Source organism: Styela clava, chromosome 1 (assembly GCF_964204865.1).
Source record: "Styela clava chromosome 1, kaStyClav1.hap1.2, whole genome shotgun sequence".
In the NCBI taxonomy this organism is placed as follows: Eukaryota; Metazoa; Chordata; class Ascidiacea; order Stolidobranchia; family Styelidae; genus Styela; species Styela clava.
In genome coordinates this window covers 31697308-31721048 of record NC_135250.1, presented here as the reverse complement: position 1 = coordinate 31721048, position 23741 = coordinate 31697308, and the positions used below count along the sequence as shown (strand labels likewise).

General features: G+C 35.0%; 2 protein-coding genes and 1 long non-coding RNA gene across 3 annotated transcripts; all 3 read left to right on the top strand.

Moving 5' to 3' along the window:
* The first annotated feature begins 208 nt into the window (after positions 1-208).
* LOC144425832 (uncharacterized) lies at positions 209-8634 on the top strand. The gene is made up of 5 exons (XR_013477693.1): positions 209-302; positions 1964-2038; positions 3167-3283; positions 8106-8141; positions 8499-8634. It is a non-coding gene; the product is annotated as an uncharacterized LOC144425832 (long non-coding RNA).
* On the top strand, positions 8507-10400 carry LOC120335072 (uncharacterized). Its single transcript, XM_039402572.2, has 2 exons — positions 8507-9929; positions 10003-10400. Exons 1-2 carry the CDS (start codon positions 8651-8653, stop codon positions 10398-10400), a joined length of 1677 nt encoding a protein of 558 aa, XP_039258506.2. The 5' UTR covers positions 8507-8650.
* A 338-nt stretch (positions 10401-10738) lies between these two features.
* Positions 10739-23476, top strand: LOC144424326 (uncharacterized). Its single transcript, XM_078113521.1, has 12 exons — positions 10739-10853; positions 12608-12781; positions 13526-13699; positions 14307-14480; positions 15222-15395; positions 16142-16315; positions 16820-16993; positions 17734-17907; positions 18438-18602; positions 19231-19395; positions 19999-20163; positions 21466-23476. Exons 1-12 carry the CDS (start codon positions 10779-10781, stop codon positions 21652-21654), a joined length of 1977 nt encoding a protein of 658 aa, XP_077969647.1. The 5' UTR covers positions 10739-10778; the 3' UTR covers positions 21655-23476.
* Positions 23477-23741: the final 265 nt, after the last annotated feature.

Below are 23741 nucleotides of genomic sequence, written 5' to 3'. Positions count from 1 at the left end.
TATACATATTTTAGTATTGAGAAAAGCTAATTTACCAGACAACTATTTCCTCATCTAAATTAAATTAACGAAACAGATATTGGGGTTGGGTAATGGAGGATTACTTCTTATTTCTTTGATGTTTGGATAAAAACGAGGATGTGGCAATGACACAATTTTCTACTTAATAAAAGTCTGATATATTGTATACAAACTATTTTCTTTTACAGAGACAAACATAACTGACTCTCAGATTCAAGAAGTTCGAGCTGAGCAGATTCATGAGGTTCATGCTGAGAAGGTCGTGCAGAATGTCGTTGATGGTAGGTTTGATTCCTCAAGATTTCCAGAGTTGAAATAATATGAAAAAATGATAAAATTCTTTATGGGAATTAATACCCAATACTTGCCACTTAGTCGTATCGCTATCGTCCAGTTTGTATTGTAAACTTTTTTCTTCAATTCTGTGCCATGTTTGTGTGTATGTGTTCTGGTTTTGGTTATTACACACAGCTAGCCTTTCTGACATGTATTCCCCTATGTATGAATGTAACGAATATTGATGGTAGGTTCGATTCCACAGGCTTTTCAGATTTGAAAATTTTTAAAGATCAACTATTACCCAATACTTTACAGCAAATTGTTTGTTATAAAACATAAACTAGGATTACTTTTTTAGTCAATGCTTAGTTTTCATCGCAAGGCTTTATGCTACTCGGACAATGTTATCATGATTTATATATATTCTGTATTTTGGAATAATTGACATAACATGCACATTAAATATTTGTGTCTTCAAAGTGTCTTGAGATGTTTTATTTTTTTAAATTTGCTGAAAGTACTATACTGACTCAGAGTAGGAATGGAAGTTTCAAATATTTTTCTTTAAATTCTCTAGTCTGTGAATGGAAAATCTCGATTGATCAAAATCATACTCAATGTTGATGTAATAAATTGAGTGTCAATAATTCTTGTAATATATACTGCCGATAGTTTTTACCACCTTTTATTATGGCCCACTAGGAAAGTTTATCTTTTAGTAGTTCTCTGAAAATTGTCATAATATTTCCTCACTATTAATTCATGATACATTTACAAATCTTAGTGGAAATTCTCAATCAAAATCATACTCATTGATAATGTTGGGTGTCAATATGTTAATGCTCATATTTTTATACCCAATTTTATTATGGCCCACTAGAAAGGGTATTATTACTCGGGGAACTGTCCTCAGATTGCTCGAGAATAAATTATACAATCTGTTTACTTCAACTCTGATTATCTAAGGAAGATTAGTTTAAGCTTTGTGGTGAGGCTTTAGCTATCAAACTTGCCTTATCCCAGGATAATGCACAATCAGGTGCAATTGGTTGTGGAGAAATAACCTGACATATCATATCCTAACCCAGGATGAACAGAATTTTCTGACTCAAACCAAGAACTGTCATTAAATCATTCTAAGATTTAATTTATCAACCTAGGAGTGGGAAATCACCAAAGAGGTTCAATTTGGCACCACAACGTCTCCAGGGTGTAATAAAATACCAAGTCACAAACATTTCTGTTCTTCCAATTAAAATAGCTCCTTCCATACCAGTACTTGTATAGAGTTTTGCATCGTCATCCTTCAATCTGTATTGCAAACTATTTTCTTTCATTCTTTAGTTCTGTATCAGTGTGTATGTGCACTAGTTGACAAAATCTTTCCTGTGCATAATGTTCATTATTACAGATATCTGGTTTTCATATGCAAATTTCTTTATCGGCCCCAAAGGTTCAGTGTCTAGAACTTGCAGGTTTCAACACACAAAGTTACAAACAGTCTAAGATTTTCTTTCTTTTTGAATCTCTCTTCTGTAACAAACAAAATTAGTGATTTTATTCTAATATTTCAAATACTAATAATTTTTTTCTTTTCTTGCAGGGACAATCAATAATTTGCGGACTTTTTTTTTTATAATTTGGTCATTATAATATTTTGCAGAAACAGTCATCAACAACCCTAAGGAAGCAAAAATTCATGCTGAAAATGTTGTTGTCAACATCATTCAATCCCATGGTAAGGAAACTTGGAAATATTGATCCCATAATTATTTTCCATGTTAATATTGCTCTAAAATTTGAGTTTGCTTTATCCGTAGTGTCACTCATAATGTAAGTTTTCTTTTATCCATGCAAGACACACTTTATCTCTATTGTATATTTTATTTATTTTGCATTCAATGACATTTAAAAAAGACAATTCATGCTTACAGGACCTGCTTTAGAGCTGGCCCCAGCATTTGTGGTTTGCCTATACATTGAGCTAATCAATGAATTTATCTGAGTAGTATGACACATCTTTTAATGCGAAGCGTTTGAGAAAATATCCCATAGAAATTATGGGAAAGATATGATCCTACTTGACTCTATTATTCTGTTTTTTGCGCTGCATTCTTGTTTTAGCTGACCTCGGCTTCTCCTATCTGGTTTGTTACACACTGAACCAATAACTCAAAGTTGGTGTGTCAAATAAGAGATCTCAAATCCAAACCAATGATCCAGAATTTGAGTAGGCTTGAGTAAATCTGGTTATTCAATTACACACATTCAGTTGTGTAAACACATATTCATGTTTGATTAAACATATCAAAAATAATCATGATTCGGTTAACTATCAATTTTTTTTTTTCAATCTGATTTCAGACATTTGCAGTCTTATTTATTAGATTTTTGAGGACTCCTTGTAACACTTTTTGGTTACCGTAAACTGGGCCACTTATAAAGTATAACATGGTCAAGGCTATGGATATTATATAATATATAGCATAGGCAGGTCAAAACAAGATTCAATCGATGTGCACCAAAATTTTGACTCATTGTGTCTTTTAGTTTGTTGGAACTATAACATCATGTAGGGTACATTTAGGATAGTATTTACATGTATTATAAAAGAGAGAGCCAATAAGAAAGCTTAATTGTATGTCTTACAATGACCTCTCTTCCTGTTACCAGTCCATGTCAGGTATGGGATTACTTAGCAAGGTAATCAATTTCAGATGCATGGGCCTGACAGTTGTTTAAACAACAATAGCGAGACCTGTTAATTGTAAGCCCATGTGCACCGAACGGTACTGATATAGACCTGATAAATGACGAGTCATAAATTCATCTCAGTTTGCATCACACCCTCGCCTATTGCATTTAGACCTACCATCTTCAAGTCTTTCTTCACCCACACAACAAAGACCGACTAAATCAGGTGCTCAACCAAATAAAGCTCCTGACCCAGTATATAAAGGAGATCCATTGCCCTCTCCATCAGGTATGTCATAGATAAAATGCAGGCGACTTACACTTCCAGTGCCACATATAGATGTCAATTGTTTCATGTATACAATGCTTATGTCGCTAAGCACATGACAGGGTCATAAAAATGATCAGTTAAAGTATAAAGCTCATTCATTACCTTTGATTAACATGCCGTATGTTGCGGCCCATGGCCATAAGGTACACCGAGCTATACGGTGCATCGGGATATAAGACGCAACAGTTTTTAGTAGTAGCGGTTGTAGTGGTGATCACAATGTGCCAACTCTAAAACGGTGTACACTTGGATCACAGTGTGCCACAGATATTTATATTAAAAATTGATTTGTGGACGCGGTCTTTTTCTTATTATGCTCTGACGGGACGGCACCTTTAGGAACGAATATTACAGTATTATAACTTGCAAAACAGTTGGTGAGGTACGAAAAAGCCGGTAATTAATTTTAGTGTCACTCGGGTATAAACAACTGCAGTACCACTAGATTTTTTAAAAGAAAGAAAACATAATTGTTACACCTAATAGAACGCGAATCAACTACAAATACAAGTCCATGTTGGGAGAGCCAGAACTAACTAAGAACTGCAGACAGGGCAATTAGCCTAACGCAAGTGAGATCACGTGGTGCTAATCAAAAGTCAAAAGGTGATAGTATCTTGCAACACCTAGTAGACATAAACCCACGGATACGTGTGCTAATAATGCACTTTGTGAATCGATTACCATTACAGCGGTTACCATACCAAGCACAACAAACAACAGCGTTTTATTGCGGTCGTCTCCTCACACCCACGCGATCCAAAAGATATTATTCTGTGCGTTAACTGATACCTTAGTCATCGTTAGTATTGATTGACAAGCAATGGCACAAGCTTCGGAATCAAATAATAAACAAAATTATTCTAAAAAATAAACAAGAATTGCCAATTGTAACAGATTCGAAATGATGTGGTGTAAAAATATATATCACACAAAGATATTCATTCTTCGACTGACGAAAACCTTCAATAATGCTTTTTTGAATCAACAAAAAGTGCAAATAGCCGATGTAAAAGTCAATCATTAGCAGATGTTTGAAATTGGCCATGCAAATTATTCTCTGAATGACAACTGGCAAAATTAGCCAACAATACTGGAATTTAGTCTACGATGTTTCACTGTTAAATACAGAAGTTTTATTTCTTCACATACCTTACTGTGTGACGCATTTTACTTTTAGGGCACTGTTTTAATCCCAGAGTAACCCCCTCCAATACAAAAAACTGCCTCTTATCGTGGTTTTTATAGAACAGAGTGAACTCTGATGTTGAGAATCAATCATCATTTATTAGTCAACACAAATTAAGTACATTACGAAAAATATGGCATACATGTGACCAACAACAAAAAATACTTCAATTGTGTGACAAGAGTTGCGAGGGACCTCGAAATCTTCAAGCAGCGACACCTCATCTGCAAACATACCTCAAAAAACTGACGTGAACCAGTATAATGCAGGGCATATTATGTGTTTTAACCTTTGAGTAGCGGACGCCTATAATTTGCGAACCCGAGACATAATTTGTGATTAAAGGTTAATATAAATGTATTTTAGGGTTCGATAATAACCCATAGTGGTTTGCACTGACCTTTACCACTCCGAATGGTTGGATTCAACCTTGATCAATGCTTGATCCGAGCTTATTCGTTACGTCACAGGTTGCGTGACAAATTTGCTTTCACATCTTTATTGTTTTCGCCGTGAGTCCAGATGGTGAAACACCCTTGAATCATCAAATCTTCCAAGCATAAACAAGTCTATGTTTACTGGAGAAGGAAAAGTATTTTGAGCGAACCACCAATGCGTAAAATTAGGCCAATTCGGTAACAACATGTGACGATATTTACACTAATATATCGCGTCTCGCTTGAAGCTATACACCCATTACTTATCGATCTTAAGATCGTTAAGTATGTTGATAGGTATTTGTCTGCCTGTCTGTCTGTCTGTTAGATGCACGCGATATCTCACGAGAGCGATGTCGAATCTGCTCCAAATTTTACATGTGCATTCATCATATCTCGGACCAGAAGCCTATTAACTTTGGATGAATAATGTCGTATAATTAGCGAGTTATTAAATAATTAGTGATGAAAAGATCTGGATTTTTGCAAATCGAGAGAACGATTTTTGCAAAGCGAGAGATTTTTGAGACACGCTGAGTGTGTGTGTGAGCGATGCGCAAGTTTTCACGCTAGTAAGTCATAGCGAAGCATACACACCGCTAGATCGTATCTCTTGATTATTCTTTAGGCATTGTCCATATCCCTCTTGTAACCTCACATCTTCTCTGAGGTTACTATAGGTCGCAGACATAGAAAAATTCTTCAACAAAAATTTTCGACTTTCTCTCTTATTCAAGTCACTCGACAGACGCGCGATGACGCTCTCAAACAGTGGTAAAAGGGACGCTCAACAAGATATTGGCGATCTTTCTGGCACAGTTACAAAGGGATTTATTAAAGTGTCTGGGTTAGGGTTTAGGTATGAATAAAAGTCTGATTTCCCATTTTGGAATTAATTTGTATTCTACAGACGTAATACGTGACTACAGATTAATACATGACTGCCGTGTTGTATCTCATTGCAGAAACTTACATGATTTTGTCGAAGCAATGAAATGCTTTAAAATGAAATGTAAAAATGGTGAAATAGGTTTTGACAAACAGATGCAAAACCTGAAACTACGATCAGGCTTTGAATATCGACATTATAAAATATATAAAATCAAATTGTTGTATGCATTACCGATAACACTGCAGAGATGAAATGACAGATTTACGAATAACTAAGAGTAACTTCTCATCTACAAACATAAGGAAGTGTTTTTCAGGATAAATTCTATTCTATTATATCAAACAGTTCCTCTGATTACTTGTTTTTGAACTACAACCTCTGTTATGTGTGTGCATTAGTAGCCCATACCATAAATAGCATAACGATTCTCTAGAGCAGTGGTTAGGAACCTTTTTGGTCAAGAGAGCCATAAAAGGTACATATTTTCAAATGCATTTCTGTGCGACCCATATAGCATTTCTTCCCTCAATCAGGCCTGAAATTTCCAAAAGTCAACACATTCGATGTCAATATACATTTAATGTGACTTTTGATTTTGGATGTTGTCAATGCGGGCCTTGAACGGCTGCTCACATGCAACACAAGTTGAAATCGACGATACTCATCACCTATTTTTCATTTAGGCATCTCCGCAGTATTTCAAAAAAATAGCTTTGTTATTACGATCAAAATATGACAAATACTGTAACTAGTACGTACGTACAAGCGGACAGTGAGCTTTTCTCTATTGCTCTGCGACTCTACCACGTTGTGATGTCACAAAATATGTTCCAGAATTCCCTAGGTTTGTCACAATGCCTGTTTGGTAAATCTCTTGAATAACATAGTCATAGACATACGCGGGATGCGCGTTCTTAAATTCATTAGCAAATTTTCTGCCAAATTTAACTATAAAAGAGTTTTAAATCTCGTAACAATAGTAAGCTTAGCCTTAGAATATTAGATTTTTCGTGGGAGCAATATATCGTCACCAAAAGAGCAATATATGGCTCGCGAGCCTTTTCTGAAACACAAAAATCTGTCTATTCAATTAAGTTTTAGTGACTCGCAATCGACAATTAAAAGCTAAAAAATTTGCTGATATCACAATTTCTCACTATTGGTGCCGGCGGTTAAATGAACCAGCTTGCACCGTCTCAATATGCCCCACGACATTCTAATCTTCGAGCCTAAGCTGGAGTAATGAGAAGAGCATTGAGCCAAAAGAAAATGGATTTTGGCTCGCTTTTCGGAAAATTTTTAATTTGGTATTCTGCATTCTCATTCTGCTTGTGAGCATGTTTCGTGTTTGTTCTTTTACGCTTCAAACTCATTATCATTATTGCCAGTGTTTAGGTCGGTTGCAGTAATTAGTAGAATTCACTAAGGTATGGTAGAGAATGAATCATAGCATTTGAAGCCTTTCGTATTTAGGAGGTCAGAAAGTGTTGAAAGGACAAATCTCTGTCAATTCAGGAATCTGTCAAATTAAAGTTGATACGTAGTAATAAGTGGGTTTGCATCCTGGTTTTGCTGATCCATAGGAAACAGTGGAATTAAATTGGGTCAAAACAACACAAGATGATATTTACCTAAAGCCTAGATAATTCAACAGTTAAATTCTGGAAGAAACTCATGGCAATTTATACCTAGTTGCAAATGGTACTTCTCAGTCTCACCAATATATTAGTGAATTTACTTTGACTGAAATCTAAATTTGTCATCTTTCACCAGTTATCGGGAATATCATGCAGAAAGTTTTGTTCTTGAAAATTTTGGTTGTGTATAGCAATGAGCTACTTTAAACTGTGTGTTGACCAATATCTGATGGAAGCCTAATAATTTATTTATAAATCCTGTCACTCTAGTGATGAGATTTAGGTATGCTTGCATCCCGAGTTATTTGTCCTCACTTCGTAAATTGTAAATGAAAAAGTACAGGCACCTTCAAAGTATGTGAACCAAGATGGCGGACACTGGAACGTAGTACGAGCCAGGTTATGGTTAGTCCATAATTTGAGGTACAAATAACAAGGGAGTCACTTGGCTAGTCCCCGAACTCGTAATAGAACTAAAATAAAGAATATTGAAATAAACTTATTATTGAAATAAAATTATACTACTCTCCAGTGTTCGCATCTTGGTTCAAATATCTCGGGTGTAATAAGGTACATGCTTACACCTCCTCTTGTTGGAAATTCATTATTACTATTTTCTTATCAGGGGTTCTCGATAAAGTCTCTCGCAAAATTCATAAAGGTAAATATTTGTTGTGTTAGCTTTCATTCACAGTTTGCATTAATATAATAATCCACATCTATTCATCTAAGTTACTCACCGTTAAAATGACCAAGTTTTGCAATAGTGGTCTGTTGCTACGAACCATATTGTAACTACATTCATAACTGGTAATACGAGAGTGATACCTATCTTGGTAAACTCACTTCATTAGATTGTGAAGACACTTTTTAGTAGAGCAAATATTCGAGATAAGAATTTCACAATATTACATACAATTGGATGCCTTACTGTAATCGACACATATCTACAAGATGAAGCCGAAAGAACTCTCTTGCTACCATAAATAATGAGAAATGAAATATATCAAATCTCCAGGTCAGCGTGTGAAAAAGTTCATTAAATATTTCAACAAGAGGACATGGAAAGAAACAGAAGTCAAAATTGCAGAAAACTACAAAAAGCTCAATGAGCCTGATTTTGAGGTCCATCCTAAATTAAAGAAAGTTCCAAACTTCTATGAGGGCCAAATGGCAGCAGAGTACAAGAAGGAAAAGGGATTTGCTGTAACAGAGGGATCTGAAGAAATTGGTCAGTTGATCACTATGAACAAACTTAGCGAACAGATTAGTGATGAAAGCTGTAATTACATTGCAATTACTGGTCAGGCTGGAAGTGGCAAAACGACAATTATGAAACGCGTGTCTCGAAGTGTTGTTGTTGCAAATGAATTGGTGAAGAAAGCTAGGAGAGCAAAAGGAACATTCAGTCAATTGTTCCGCAGGAAAAAACGTCAATTTAGATTTGTTCATCATTTCGGTTTCAAAGATATGCCGGTTTCCAATGCTACAAGACCAGAAAAAGCACTTAGCCCTTGCGATTTGCTTTTTGGGAAGATTGCACCTGGGTTCAAAAATCTAGAGGTAGAAGAAGGATATAAATGGGTTATTGAGCATGATTACGAGTGTATTTTCTTCTTTGATGGTTTAGATCAGGCTATGTGGAATCTTCATGGAAACCATAATAAGATGAATTACTTTGACAAGTCAAGTACCGCTACAATTATGTACAATATTTTAACAAGAAATCTTTTCCCCCGAGCCAAAATTGTTATTTCATCACGTGAACACAAAATTGCATCCTTGCCTTTGGAATTACGGCCGCCATTCATAACCGCTCTCGCTGGTCTAGATCCTGAGGACATCAAAAAGTTATTCGTTTCAGTTTTAGGTGAGACAGGTGAAGAATCCTGGAATAAGTTAACAGTTCAATCACCATCACTCATCCAGTTCTCAAGCGTACCATTATTCTTGCTTCTTAATGCGATAGTGCACAAGTTTAACCCTGCATATCAACCCGATACCATGACAGATGTAATGATACAAATACTCCATATTTTTATGCGATCCGATCATGCTCAGGAAAGAGAAAACATGAAGCAAAATATTCAAAAATTAATGAAAATGTCATTCGAGGGCACAAAAGAAAAGCGAGTAATTTTTACTATCGATGATCTCAAAAAGGTAGGCCTTCATTCAGACGAGGTCCGCGACCTTATCATAAAAGTGCCTGGAAATAACATGCTAAGTCAACATCTCATGGAAGGCGACAATTTGATGTTCTTCAGTCACCAAATCCTTCAAGAAATTCTAGCCAGTCTATACATCGCCAACATGGATCTTGCCACTTTCAAATCATTTATCACTGAAGAGATTTACAATGATCACTGGTCTGTTGTTCTGCGTCTCCTGTGTGGGATTATTTTCAATCCAGATATCAAAACTGAATTTCTGAAAGATCTTACAACTGGTGAGTATGTTACCAAGTAGAGCTACAACAATATACACTTAAATGTTAATTGAATTTATGAATTTTTCAACAGTGATCGATCGAGAAGCAAAGAAAGCAATACTTAGAAAAAGCCTCAAGAATAAAATGAGTCAATGTACGAGATCCTATCAAAAGTTAGAGTTGTTCGGTGCCTTGTATGAGGCCAATGATGCCGAACTCATTCAATCCCATGTGCGAAAAATCAACTTCGAAAATGAGTCTTTCAATGCTGCAGGAATGTACGCAATGTCATCGGTTATGCGACGTTGTGGTCACCTTGAGCAGTTTCGTCTTGTTAAATGTGACCTCAATGCTGAGTTGATGAAATGCTTGGATTTGAATTTGAAAGGGTCTGGAGTGAAGGCAAGAGTATTGCAGTCTTTTCCAATATTGCAACAAAATGAGAATATAACCATTCTTATACGTACAAATATAAAAGCATTGGTATAAATTTTGGGCGTTCCCGGAGTATGTGCACCAAGATGGCGCACTACCTGAACCCTATCCTGGTACACATACTATTTTCGGATTGTGCGCCATCTTGGTGCACATACGTCTAGACTTGTTTGCAATGAGGTTAATAATAACATACCACCCCTTAGTATCAGGAAACTCTTCATTGGAGTAACTTGTTTATAATTAAATAGAACAGATCTTGTTCAATGGTATAATTCCATGTTCATGATTTACTACGACCTCTTCTAATTTTATGCTTATTCCACTGTTTCATCTATGCAGGTATCTAAGTTAGATATCAGTGGAAATCAAATGAATGAAGAAGCTTTTGAATGTCTTGGTTCTGTTTTGGCAAGTATTGATAAGGAAGAAATGGAACTCAAACTTCAAATGTGCGGAATCACCAAAGAGAAAATGGATGCACTGGCAAGGAATTCGGGATTGAAGGTTGGTCAGCCTCAAAAAATCATGCCTGGTAGAGAAGGCTATATTTTTTTCAATTTGTGTTTTTCATTCTAAATACATTTATTTTCAATGATCATTAAAATTTCTTATGAAAGCTTACAACAGCTATTATGCGAATATTTTGTAATATGATTCCTTTTCATTCTAAACAAGACCCAGTATATTATGCTACCACTGTTATGTCAGGAGATACTATACTTCCAGGAATCCTCCTGGTTGAACATTGGAGTTGTGAAGGTATAAACCTGGGATATGTAAACAAGTAAGATAACAATTCAACCACTATTTATTTTGAACATGAAAAAATTTGGTCATCTAGTTCTACCTGGAAAAATTTGAAGATCAGGGGCCCCATTCGCCAAACTTTGTAAACATCCGCGTTCACGAGAACGTAACCTCGTCTCTCAAAAATGCAACAGCGAAATCTCGTTGAGTGCGATTCACGAATGATCTCGTAAACACTCTACGCACGGTCACGCAATTTAACTGTAAAACTTACGCACAGTCGTCGTTGAACAAAATCACTATATGATCACTCAACCGTGTCACTCACCGCCGCTAGCCGCCTGGAGCGGACAAGCCTATCTTGCGACGATTTGTAAAGTTTCCCTGTTTGCAGCCCGAGTTTTAAAACTTGGGTCATATAGCAGTAATCTATGGATAAATGAAATGAATGCTGGAGTACCTATTGTGAACTACTTCTGTAACAGACAATAAAATAGATGAATATGTAATCCCATATTTGATGTTAGCAGCCGTACTATTTGCTACATTGAGTTAGTCTGTGTACGGTATAGGTTCAGGCCTATACCTATAGCTGTACTCCAGTGAATAGAGTTGGCTACTCTATTATACAGGTCTAGACTACAGTCACTCTTACCCAAGTTAAGCATTTGGGGATTTTTGATACTGTGCCTATTTTTCATGAAGTATGCAAATACCACAGCATGACTATTTTAACTTGAATTCGTGCTAAGAACAGGCCGAACTACAATTAACGAGGATAATTTAGGCCTCGTTAGTTTGCGAGCCTCGTTAGTTTGCGTTAGATTAGCACGCAAAAAATTATCTCGAATAATTTCTCTCGAATATTTACTATTCTTCGTTGATACCATTTTTAGTTGGTTCTTTACTAACATGATAAAGAAATTTGGCAAATGGGGAACCAAATGCATCTCTAAGATTTTTGTTGATTTTTTTAAATGTGAAGTAAGTTTTTATCTCCAACTCTTTGGAAAGTTCGTGGTTTTCTTGCACAATGTAATGTTCAAAATTGATATTGATCTCATTCTTCTTCAAAACTGAACCCAGTGGTTTGATACCGTTCCCAACTGTTTTGTCACGCAAATTCTTAAAGATCATGAATAAATATTGTAAAATCTTGTGACCTAAGAATATGCTCAAATATCAAATTGCAACTAACGCTTCTATAGCCACAAAATTAAATACCTAACATGAAAGCAATAATTTTCAGTATATATATATAGCAAGAAATTTTTTCAATAAATTTTGGAAATTGTGGCATGGCTTCATTAATCAGAGCTCAAGTAACTAATTGTAATATTATAAACTTGAGATAGATGCTGTTGAGTTTGGGTCACAACTCATACGTTGGGAAAAACTCAATAACCTAACCAAATTCTTATAACATGAATATAAGTTATTTTACGACCTTCAAGTAAGTTTGTTTCAGCATATCCGATTTTCTTTTGTCTAACATTATCTAAATTACACAGATTCACACTCTCGATGTTCGAAACAACTCAAAAATCACATCCGATCTATTTCTTGCAATCGCTAAAGTTGCAACTCAGAGTGAAGTCAAGAATCTTCTGATTGATCCATGTGAAGAGTTACGTCTAACCACAGAGCAGCTGATGGAATTGAGCGAATCAAAAACCTGTGGAAAGGTTTGAAAGTCTAGACTGTAAATTTATACCAAGTTTTTTAATTAGGCGTTTGTCTGTGAACTATTATTTATCAAGCTTTTTCAAGTCAAATTTGTGAAAAACATGAATTATTCCGTTCACCGCTCTAATATATATTAATGCAAATGTAAACATGGGTATGATTTAACCCAGCGGTTTGATACCGTTCCCAATTGTTTTTGTCAAGCGATACAACTTCCTAATAAAATAAAATATAACTTCAGTAAAATCTCATGACCTAAGAAAATGTTCAAATATCAAATTGGAAGTAGAACTTCCAAGCCGCAGAATTAAATACCGGAACTGGAGGCAATGATTTTTCAGCGAAATTTATATAGCAAGGAATTACTTTAAAACTGCGCTTCCTTACATCAGTAAATTTTAGAAATTGTGAAATGTCTTTACTTAAGCATAATGGCAAGTAAAGTTAAACTGAAATGGAACTTCTCATAAATATAGCTATAATCGTCAGTACATAGCAGCAAGCTGCGCTATTGTATGTACAGCTTCATTAATCAGAGCTCATGTAACCAATTGTAATATCATGCACTCAAGATAGATGTTGCCAAGTATGGGTCACAACTCATACGTTGGGAAATACTCCATAATCCAACCTCATAATTTTTCAAAACCCATTACATAAATATAAGTTATTTTACGATGTTCAAGTACATTTTCGTCAGCATATCCAATTTTCTTTTGTCTAATATTATTTAAATCACACAGATTCACACTCTTGATGTTCGAAACAGCTCCGAGATCACATCCGATCTCTTTCTTGCAATCGCTAAAGTTGCAACTCAGAGTGAAGTCAAGAATCTTCAGACAGATCCATGTGAAGAGTTACGTCTAACTACAGAGCAGCTGATAGAACTGAGCAAATGGAAAATTTGTGGGAAGGTTTGAATGTTAGACTGTATATTTATATCAAGTTTTTTTCATGATGCGTTTGTCTGTGAACTATTATTTACCGAGTTTTCTCAAATCTTTTCAAAAATGTGGAAAATATGAATTATTTTGTTCAGCCCATCAAGATATATTGATGCAAATGTAAACATGGGTATTTAACCCAGTTACTAACTGTTTTGTCAAGAGATACACGTTCTCCATAAAAATAAAATATATATATTTATTAAAATATCTTGGCCTAAGAATAAGCTCAAATATCAAATTGCAAGTAGCGCTTCTATAGCGACAAACTTAAATACAATATAAAAAGGAAATAGTTGTTACTTGAAATTTATATACCCAGGAAAATCTTAAGTAAATTTTGGAAATTGTGGCATGGCTTCATCAATCAAGGCATAAGTAACTAGTTGTAATATTATAAAGCGAAGATAGATGCTGCTAAGTTTGGGTCACAACTCATACGTTGGGAAACATTCGATAATCTATTCTCATTCTTCTTCAAAACTTATTACATGAATATAATTTTGTTCACACAATACTGAAGTACGTTTTCTCAGCATATCCAATATTTTCGTCCAACATTATCTGAATCACACAGATTCACACTCTCGATGTTCGAAACAACTCCGATATCACATCCGATCTATTTCTTGCAATCGCTAAAGTTGCAACTGAGAGTGAAGTCAAGAATCTTCTGACTGATCCATGTGAAGAGTTACGTCTAACTACAGAGCAGCTGATGGAACTGAGCAAATGGAAAACTTGTGGAAAGGTTTGAAAGTTTAGACTGTAAATTTATGCTGAGTTTTTTTCATGAGGCTTTTTGACTGTAAACTATTATTTCCTGCATTTTCTCAAGTCTTTTTAAATTTGTGGAAAATATGAATTATTTTGTTCAGCCCACTAATATATATTGATGCAAATGTACATATGGGTATGATCTAACCCAGCGGTTTGAAACCGTTCCTAACCGTTTTGTTAAGCAATACAAACTCTTCATAAGAATAAAATGAAAGTTCAGTAAAATCTCGTCATCTAAGAATATGATCTAATTTCTATTTGCAAGTAGCACTTTTATAGCCGCAAAATTGAATATCTAATATGCATTTTAGTGAAATTTATAGAGCCAGGTATTACTTTGAAGCTGACCTTGTTTACATCAGTAAAATTTGGACATTGTAGAATGGCTTTACTTGAGCATAATGGCGAGTAAAGTTGATCTGGAATGTAACTTTTTATAAACATAGCTACAATCGTCAGTACATAGCAGCAAGCTGTGGTATTATATGAACAGCATTATTATTCAAAGCTCAAGTAACTAATTGTAATATCATGAACTCAAAATAGATGCTGCTCAGTTTGTGTCACAATTCATACGTTGGGAAACACTCGATAATCTAACCTCACTCTTCTTCAAAACTTATTACATAAATATAAGTTATTTAATATGTTCAAGTTTGTTTGTCTCAGCAAATCCAATTTTCTTTTGTCTAACGTTATCTAAATCACACAGATTCACACTCTCGATGTTCGAAACAACTCCAAAATCACATACGATATATTTCTTGCAATCGCTAAAGTTGCAACTCGAAGTGAAGTCGAGAATCTTCAGACAGATCCATGTGAAGAGTTCCATCTAACTACAGAGCAGCTGATGGAATTGAGCGAATGGAAAACTTGTGGAAAGGTTTGAAAGTTTAGACTGTAAATTTATATCAGGGTATTTTAAGCGTTTGTCTGTGAACTATCATTTCACGAGCTTTCTCAAGTCTTTCTAAATTTGTGGAAAAATATGAAATATTTCGTTCAGCCCACTAAAATATATTAATGCAAATGTACACATGGGTATGATCTAACCATGCGGTTCGATACCGTTCCTAACCGTTTTGTCAAGCAGTACAAATTCTTTATTAAAGTAAAATATAAATTCAGTAAAATCTCGTCACCTAAGAATATGATCTAATTTCTATTTGCAAGTAGCACTTCTATAGCCGCAAAATTGAATATCTATTATACAGACAATAATTTTTCAGTGAAATTTATAGAGCCAGGTATTACTTCGAAGCTGACCTTGTTTACATCAGTAAAATTTGGACATTGTAGAATGACTTTACTTGAGCATAATGGCGAGTAAAGTTGATCTGGATGTAACTTTTTATAAACATAGCTACAATCGTCAGTACATAGCAGCAAGCTGCGGTGTTATATGAACAGCATTATTAATCAGAGCTCAAGTAACTAATTGTAATATCATGAACTCAAAATAGATGCTGCTCAGTTTGTGTCACAATTCATACGTTGGGAAACACTCGATAATCTAACCTCACTCTTCTTCAAAACTTATTACATAAATATAAGTCATTTATTATGTTCAAGTTTGTTTGTCTCAGCAAATCCAATTTTCTTTTGTCTAACGTTATCTAAATCACACAGATTCACACTCTCGATGTTCGAAACAACTCCAAAATCACATACGATATATTTCTTGCAATCGCTAAAGTTGCAACTCGAAGTGAAGTCGAGAATCTTCAGACAGATCCATGTGAAGAGTTCCATCTAACTACAGAGCAGCTGATGGAATTGAGCAAATGGAATACCTGTGGAAAGGTGTGAAATTTTAGACTGTAAATTTTTATTTTTTTTTCAAGAGGTGTTTGTCTGTGAACTATTATTTATTTAGCTTTTTCAAGTTAAATTTGTGAAAAACATGGGATATATTGTTCAGCCCACTAGGATATATTAATGCAAATGTAAACATGGGAATGAGATAACCTAGTGGTTTGACACCGTTCCCAACTATTTTGTCAAGCGATAAAAATTCTCAACAAAAAAAATATAAATTTAGTAAAATCTTGTGTACTAAGAATATGATTTAACATCAAATTTCAAGTAGCGCTTGTATAGCAGCAAAATTAAATACCAATAATTTTTCAGTGAAATTTATATAGCCAGGAATTACTTCAAAGCTGCGGTAAATTTCGGAAATTGTGGAATGACAAGTAAAATGAACTGTAATGAAACATTTCATAAACATATCTACAATCGATATTTAAGTATGTTTGCCTCAGCATATCCAATTTTCTTTTGTCTAACATTATCTAAATCACACAGATTCACACCCTCGATGTTCGAAACAACTCCAAGATCACATTCGATCTATTTCTCGCAATCGCCAAAGTTGCAACCCAGAGTGAAGTCAAGAATCTTCTGACTGATCCATGTAAAGAGTTACATCTAACTACAAAGCAGTTAATGGAATTGAGCGAATGGAAAACTTGTGGAAAGGTTTGAAAGTTTAGACTGTAAATTTATATCAAGGTATTTTAATTAGGCGTTTGTCTGTGAACTATCATTTCACCAGCTTTCTCAAGTCTTTCTAAATTTGTGGAAAAATATGAAATATTTCGTTCAGCCCACTAAAATATATTAATGCAAATGTACACATGGGTATGATCTAACCAAGCGGTTCGATACCGTTCCTAACCGTTTTGTCAAGCAATACAAATTCTTTATAAAAGTAAAATATAAATTCAGTAAAATCTCGTCACCTAAGAATATGATCTAATTTCTATTTGCAAGTAGCACTTCTATAGCCGCAAAATTGAATATCTAATATGCATTTTAGTGAAATTTATAGAGCCAGGTATTACTTCGAAGCTGACCTTGTTTACATCAGTAAAATTTGGACATTGTAGAATGACTTTACTTGAGCATAATGGCGAGTAAAGTTGATCTGGATATAACTTTTTATAAACATAGCTACAATCGTCAGTACATAGCAGCAAGCTGCGGTATTATATGAACAGCATTATTAATCAGAGCTCAAGTAACTAATTGTAATATCATGAACTCAAAATATATTCTGCTCAGTTTGTGTCACAACTCATACGTTGGGAAACACTCGATAATCTAACCTCACTCTTCTTACAAACTTGTTACATAAATATAAGTTATTTAATATGTTCAAGTTTGTTTGTCTCAGCATATCCAATTTTCTTTTCTCTAACATTATCTAAATCACACAGATTCACACTCTCGATGTTCGAAACAACTCCAAGATCACATACGATATATTTCTTGCAATCGCTAAAGTTGCAACTCGAAGTGAAGTCGAGAATCTTCAGACAGATCCATGTGAAGAGTTCCATCTAACTACAGAGCAGCTGATGGAATTGAGCAAATGGGAAACTTGTGGAAAGGTTTGGAATTTTAGAATTTAAATGTGTATTATTGAATCTTCATGAGATGTTTGTCTTTGTTCTATTATATATCCTAATACATACATGTGGAAACAGAGTTACTTGGCTTTCGAAGATCATTCAGAGTTCTCCCTTTGTCTTTTTTGTCTCTATTTTGTTTGCCCTGGGTTAGTGTTGATATAAGTCTTTCGGATAAAGTTATATTTAAGAATTTTTGAATCGCTTTTGGAAAAGGAAAGATTACTTCAAATTATAGATAATTTTGCCTGTTTAATAGTTTAGGTGTCCTGATATAATTGGTGGCATCTATCGAATATTGCTAATATTGTAAAACTTATTATTACTTACATTTTAAGTGAATTATTTCGTTGTGGAAATAGATCTTGACTCGAGATTTTGGGAAAGTGAATTAATATGTATAAAACCCAAGCAAGCTTCATTTAGGGCTCTCGTCTCTAAATTCCAATGAATTCTGGTCACATAATTTTCAGATGATATCATGATTGGTTCTCTTATCACATCTATTTCAGTTGTATAAACTAGACGTCAGTGGAAACAAGGATCTTGGCACTGCTGGTTGGGCTCAGGTTGGATTAGTTGTTACACAATGTCAAGTGAAGACATTGGTGGCTTGGAATTGCAATCTGACAACAGAAGGAATAAAAGCATTTAAGGAAAACACTCGCAATGCAAAGGTAGAAAGCAAATCATTTGATTTGGTCTTATTGGTTAGAAACTAAAAATATGATTAATTTGGATTGAGAGAGTAATATGTATAGTCAAGTATGGACCAAACAGTATCATTGTGAATGTCAGGATTTATCATTGTCGCTTACTTGATATTTTATATTTCCACACTCAGACTGGATGATCACACTGCAAAAAATAAGACAAATTTACTATATTCCAATTTATCCGAATATTTGATTTTACTAAACGTTTTTGCCAAAATCATAATCTGGAGAAAAAAAATCCTTATAGCACTGCTATGAACAACCACCGATGTAGCAGAAGCCTAATTTTTTTTTCGTCATTTTCTGCAAGTAAAATTGTTTGATATTCTTGAATTCTGTGGTGTATCTCAGCTGATCTTAATTAACCCGCTCTGCAGCAAAACCAATGCATTCTATCTCAGGATCCCACCAGACGTCATGTCCTTGGTTTATGTCACTGTAATGCTATCTTTCTCATATAAAAAAGAATGCACAAATTCTTGCTTTCTTGGTAATATTATTAATATAAATGCTTGATACCAGTTAGATAATTGATTGAACCAATTTTCAGTCAGTTTTAGTTCCAAATCTCTGATCTTATTCGTTTCAGTTGAATTATCTAAATGTTAGTCGCAACGAGGATCTTGGAACTGCTGGCTTTGGTGAAGTTGGATTAGTTGTTGCACAATGTCAGGTGAAGGCATTGGTGGCTTGGTATTGCAATCTGACAGCAGAAGAAATGAAAGCATTCAGGGAACACACTGGCAATGCAAAGGTAGAAAGCAAATCATTTGGTTTTGTCTTATTGGGGAGAAAAATAAAAGTGGTTTCAAGTTGGATTGAGAGAGTAAGATACATAGTCAAGTATGGATGGACCAAACAGTATCATCGTCAATATTAGATGTTATCAACGGTCCATACTCGTTCTTTTATAAACAAACACCTTCTGTGTTTTTCTTACTCAAACTGTATGTTCAAACTGTTAAAAATAGTGCAAATTTACTAGTGTTTCATTGTATCTGAATATTGGAATTTACTTAACATAAAAACGTTTTTTCCAAAAATCATAATCTAATGAAAACTAACTTCATAGCACTGCTACAAACCAACATCGACTTCAAGCAGAAAAGTTCGATATTCTCGTATTCTCTTGTGTATCCCAGCTGATATTAATTAACCTGTTCTGCTGCAAAACTAATGCATTCTATCTCAGGATCCCACTCGACGTCATGTTTTCTGGTTTAATTCACTTTAAAGCTCTCTTTTACATATGAAAAGAAATGCACAAAATTAATGGAAATGCTTGATACTAGTTAGATAATTGTTTGAACTAAGTTTTCAGTCAGTTTTGGTCGGAAATCTCAGATCTTCATTTCAGTTGGATAAACTAGATGTCCGTGAGAACAAAGATCTTGGAACTGCTGGTTTGGGTGAAGTAGGATTAGTTGTTTCACAATGTCAGGTGAAGGCATTAGTGGCTCGGTATTGCAATCTGACAGCAGAAGGAATGAAAGCATTTAAGGAAAACACTCGCAATGCAAAGGTAGGATGCAAATCGTTTGATTTTGTAACATTGGGAGAGAAAAATAAAAGTGCATTCAAGTTGGATTGAGAGAGTAATATGTATAGTCAAGAATGGATCAAACAGTACTATTGTGGATGTCAGGAATTATCATTGGTCCATACTCGATCTATTATAAACAGACGCATTCTGAATTTTTCTCACTCAAACTGTATGATCACACTGTAAAAAGAAAAATAGGACAAATTCACTGTTATTTCACCTCAAAAATTAGTTAAATTCACTTTGTGGTTGACTTCGACCACATTCTGTGGATTCACCCAAGATAGCCCTAGCAGTAGCAAAAGTACTCATTAGGAAATTTCGCAATCACTTTCTGAATGTTCATAACAGTATTGAAAACAACTATATTTAAAGAATAACTGAATTGTGGTCACTCAAACAGTATGATCACACTGCAAAGAAAATAGGTTAAATTACTGTTATGTTTAAAATTAGTTAGGTTCTTTTCAGGGTTGACTTTGACCACATTTTGTGGATTCACCCAAGATATCCAGAGCAGTAGAAAAAGTACTTATTAGGAGTCACTTTAAAATTTTCTGAACATAAAATCTTTTTAGTCATAATTAAGAATCTGGTCGAAAAGAACTTCATATCACTACTACGAGAAACTACTAATATGTCAATATCTGGATATTTTCCCAACATTTGCTGCAAACAGAATAATTTGATTTCTTTACTTCTTTAGTTGATTCCAGCTGATATTAATTAACCTTTCCTACAGCAAAACCATTGTATTTTAAATAATCGATCCATATTTGTTTTAGCAACATAGCAAGTAAACTTGAATTCCCATCTATACACAAAAAAGACAAATTGAATTCAAGCGGTGTAGAATTATCATCTGGCAACATGATAATCCTGGTTCATTTTTTATGCTTACAGCAAGACCAAATAAACAATCGGACTGAATCTAATTATTCTTGCTGAAGTCAATTTCAGACAATCCTCCAAAGTGCTTTCGGTTGTTACGGAAATAACCAGAGTTTGAAACATCACACATTTAAGTAATATTGGCATATTCATGAAATTCAAGCAAAACCATTATTTAATCTGTGTTGTTACTTGGGATACATTACATTCTCACATACATTCAGAGCCTATGACATTTCGCAATCACATGGTCCTGGGCCCTCGTCGGTTACCAGTCCTGATTAGGTATGGAATAATCAACCATTCACTGGTTCCAGATACATACCTGAATGACAAAAGAAATGAAAACCGACCTGCGATTACCAAATCAAAATCAACTTCGTTTTGCAGATTAAAATCTTGGATCTGGGTTTTAACCCAATCATCACATCCAGAGATGAAGGATTATCTACAATCAGTAAAATTGTTCATCAATGTCAGGTTGAAACATTGAATATGAAATACTGCCACTTCAACAATGATCAGTTAAGAAGATTCAAAGCATCGATCGCCGATACTAGGGTTGAGTTCAATCATTAATGCAGCACAGTGAATGTGAAAACAGGCATTGGAATCAGTGGGAACAATTCGAATCATTATGATAGCAAGGCTGATTTTGGTTTTTAAGACTTTCTATTTGAAATCCATATTTGAGTGAAGTTAATGAGCTGGTTCAATTATATGAAAACCCTAAGCAACCAGAGGTGACAGTGAGGAATCAAGCAATAATCTCTCATGTAATTACCCTGGGATTCGAATCTGCGAAAAAGCGCAGGGTAATGAAAGGTGCGATGTCAAGTAACACTTGAGACAGCGGTTCCCAACTGGGGGCCCATGGCCCCTTGAGCAGTTAGAGGGGGGTCAGAATGCTAGGAGCTAAACTGATTTTCCTTTTTCTTTTACAATTAGAAAACTCCTCGTTTTTCCCCGTTTCATGTTTTCACTTTGTTGACCATGAAATGTCAATTAAATGAAGCTAATGGGATTCGGAATCTACCAATAGAAGTATTGCTATAAATACTACTATAAAGACATACAGAAGGGGGCCACGAGTGCTGAAAGCCTCCGGAAAGGGGCCACGAGTTATAAAAGTTGGGGAAGCACTGGCTTAGGACAATAAGCCATACCGTCGAGCATAATGATACTTTCTCCAAGTCCATCTAATTACCATTCCACACTTTGTATGGGGATGACAGTTTCAGATACATGGGCTCGGATAAGAACGTCTAAACCAACCAGAGGTGACATCTCACATCCTGCGACAACAAGGAGTCTAGTGATTCTCTCACACATGGTTGTACCTCGCCGGATTCAAACTTGTGAACCCTGCACAAACAATGAAGATTAATAATAAATAATCATCAAAGTGGGCTGACTCTTGGCTTAATTTTCATATCTGTATTATTAGGATACTCATACTTTAATTAGGTCATTTCTGGCGTCCTTGTACTCTTCTTTACATACAATATTACCCCATTACATAAACTTTAAAAGTATAATTATTTTTGTATGTATATTTTGGATTTTCATTTATTGGAGTAAAGTTTTTTCTGCGCTATTTCTGATATTGGATGTTTCTAATAAGTCATTCTATTAATTTTGGAATTGCCTGACTTCAGTATGAAATAGTATTTTCATATTTATTACGGGGTAGAGAAAAGCCGATAAGACGGCTTAATCATATGGTGAACCACGGTCTCTTGTTCGGTTATCAGTCCATGTCGGATATACAGGCCCGGATCATGCCTTTTAGATACCCTAAGCACTTACGATTTTGGTGCTCCATACATAAAATATTATAACAATGAAACTGGTGTTATGTGTTATTTGAATGTTTAAGTTTCAATTCAATATAATCATTACTAAGTGAGAGCAAGTTACGAATAATTTACAACAGTTCTCATACTTACAAACATGGATAGAGGTTTAAGATGAGACTTGAGAACATCATTTTAACTGGGCAAATATTGAGGTCTTCGTTTCATTGAGCGCCATAGCACAATTGAAAAATTGTTTACGGAAATATCTGTGGTGTCCCATTTCCCTTGGTTCCGTAAGCACGTGCTTATTTTGCTTAATGGCTAATCTAGCACTGCGGATATGTTATTTTTTTCTTTTCATTCAATTATTTAAGCTGTGCGGGATGGATTATCTTTGTTTTAATGTTTTTGAGGTTGATCATGCATTTTTGTTCGGAAAGTGTGCACACCATGTTTATTCAATGTATATAAGATTCCATATAGTAGTTTTTGGTAAACTTTTATTGCAATAAACCTAGAGTTGGAAAACTTGCCTTGTATGGAGTTTATCATGTTGGTTGTCTTGCTATATGATTAGCGTTTTCAGATGGAAAAGGATTGGATTTACATATTTATCTCGGGGGGATAGGAAGGCCGATAAGACGGCTAAATTATATGGCGAACCACGGCCTCTCGTCCGGTAAGCCGTCCATGTCGTCTCCCTCTGGATAAATTTTGAACCAACATCCTATTTACGTAAAATTTAATCAAACTACTCATGTACGCCCGCTTAGACGATTATTTTAGTGGATCCTGGGACTCCCCATACAGCTAGGATAGCTATTCCACATATTAAATACTCTGTTAGACTCTTTGGGGGGAGACAAT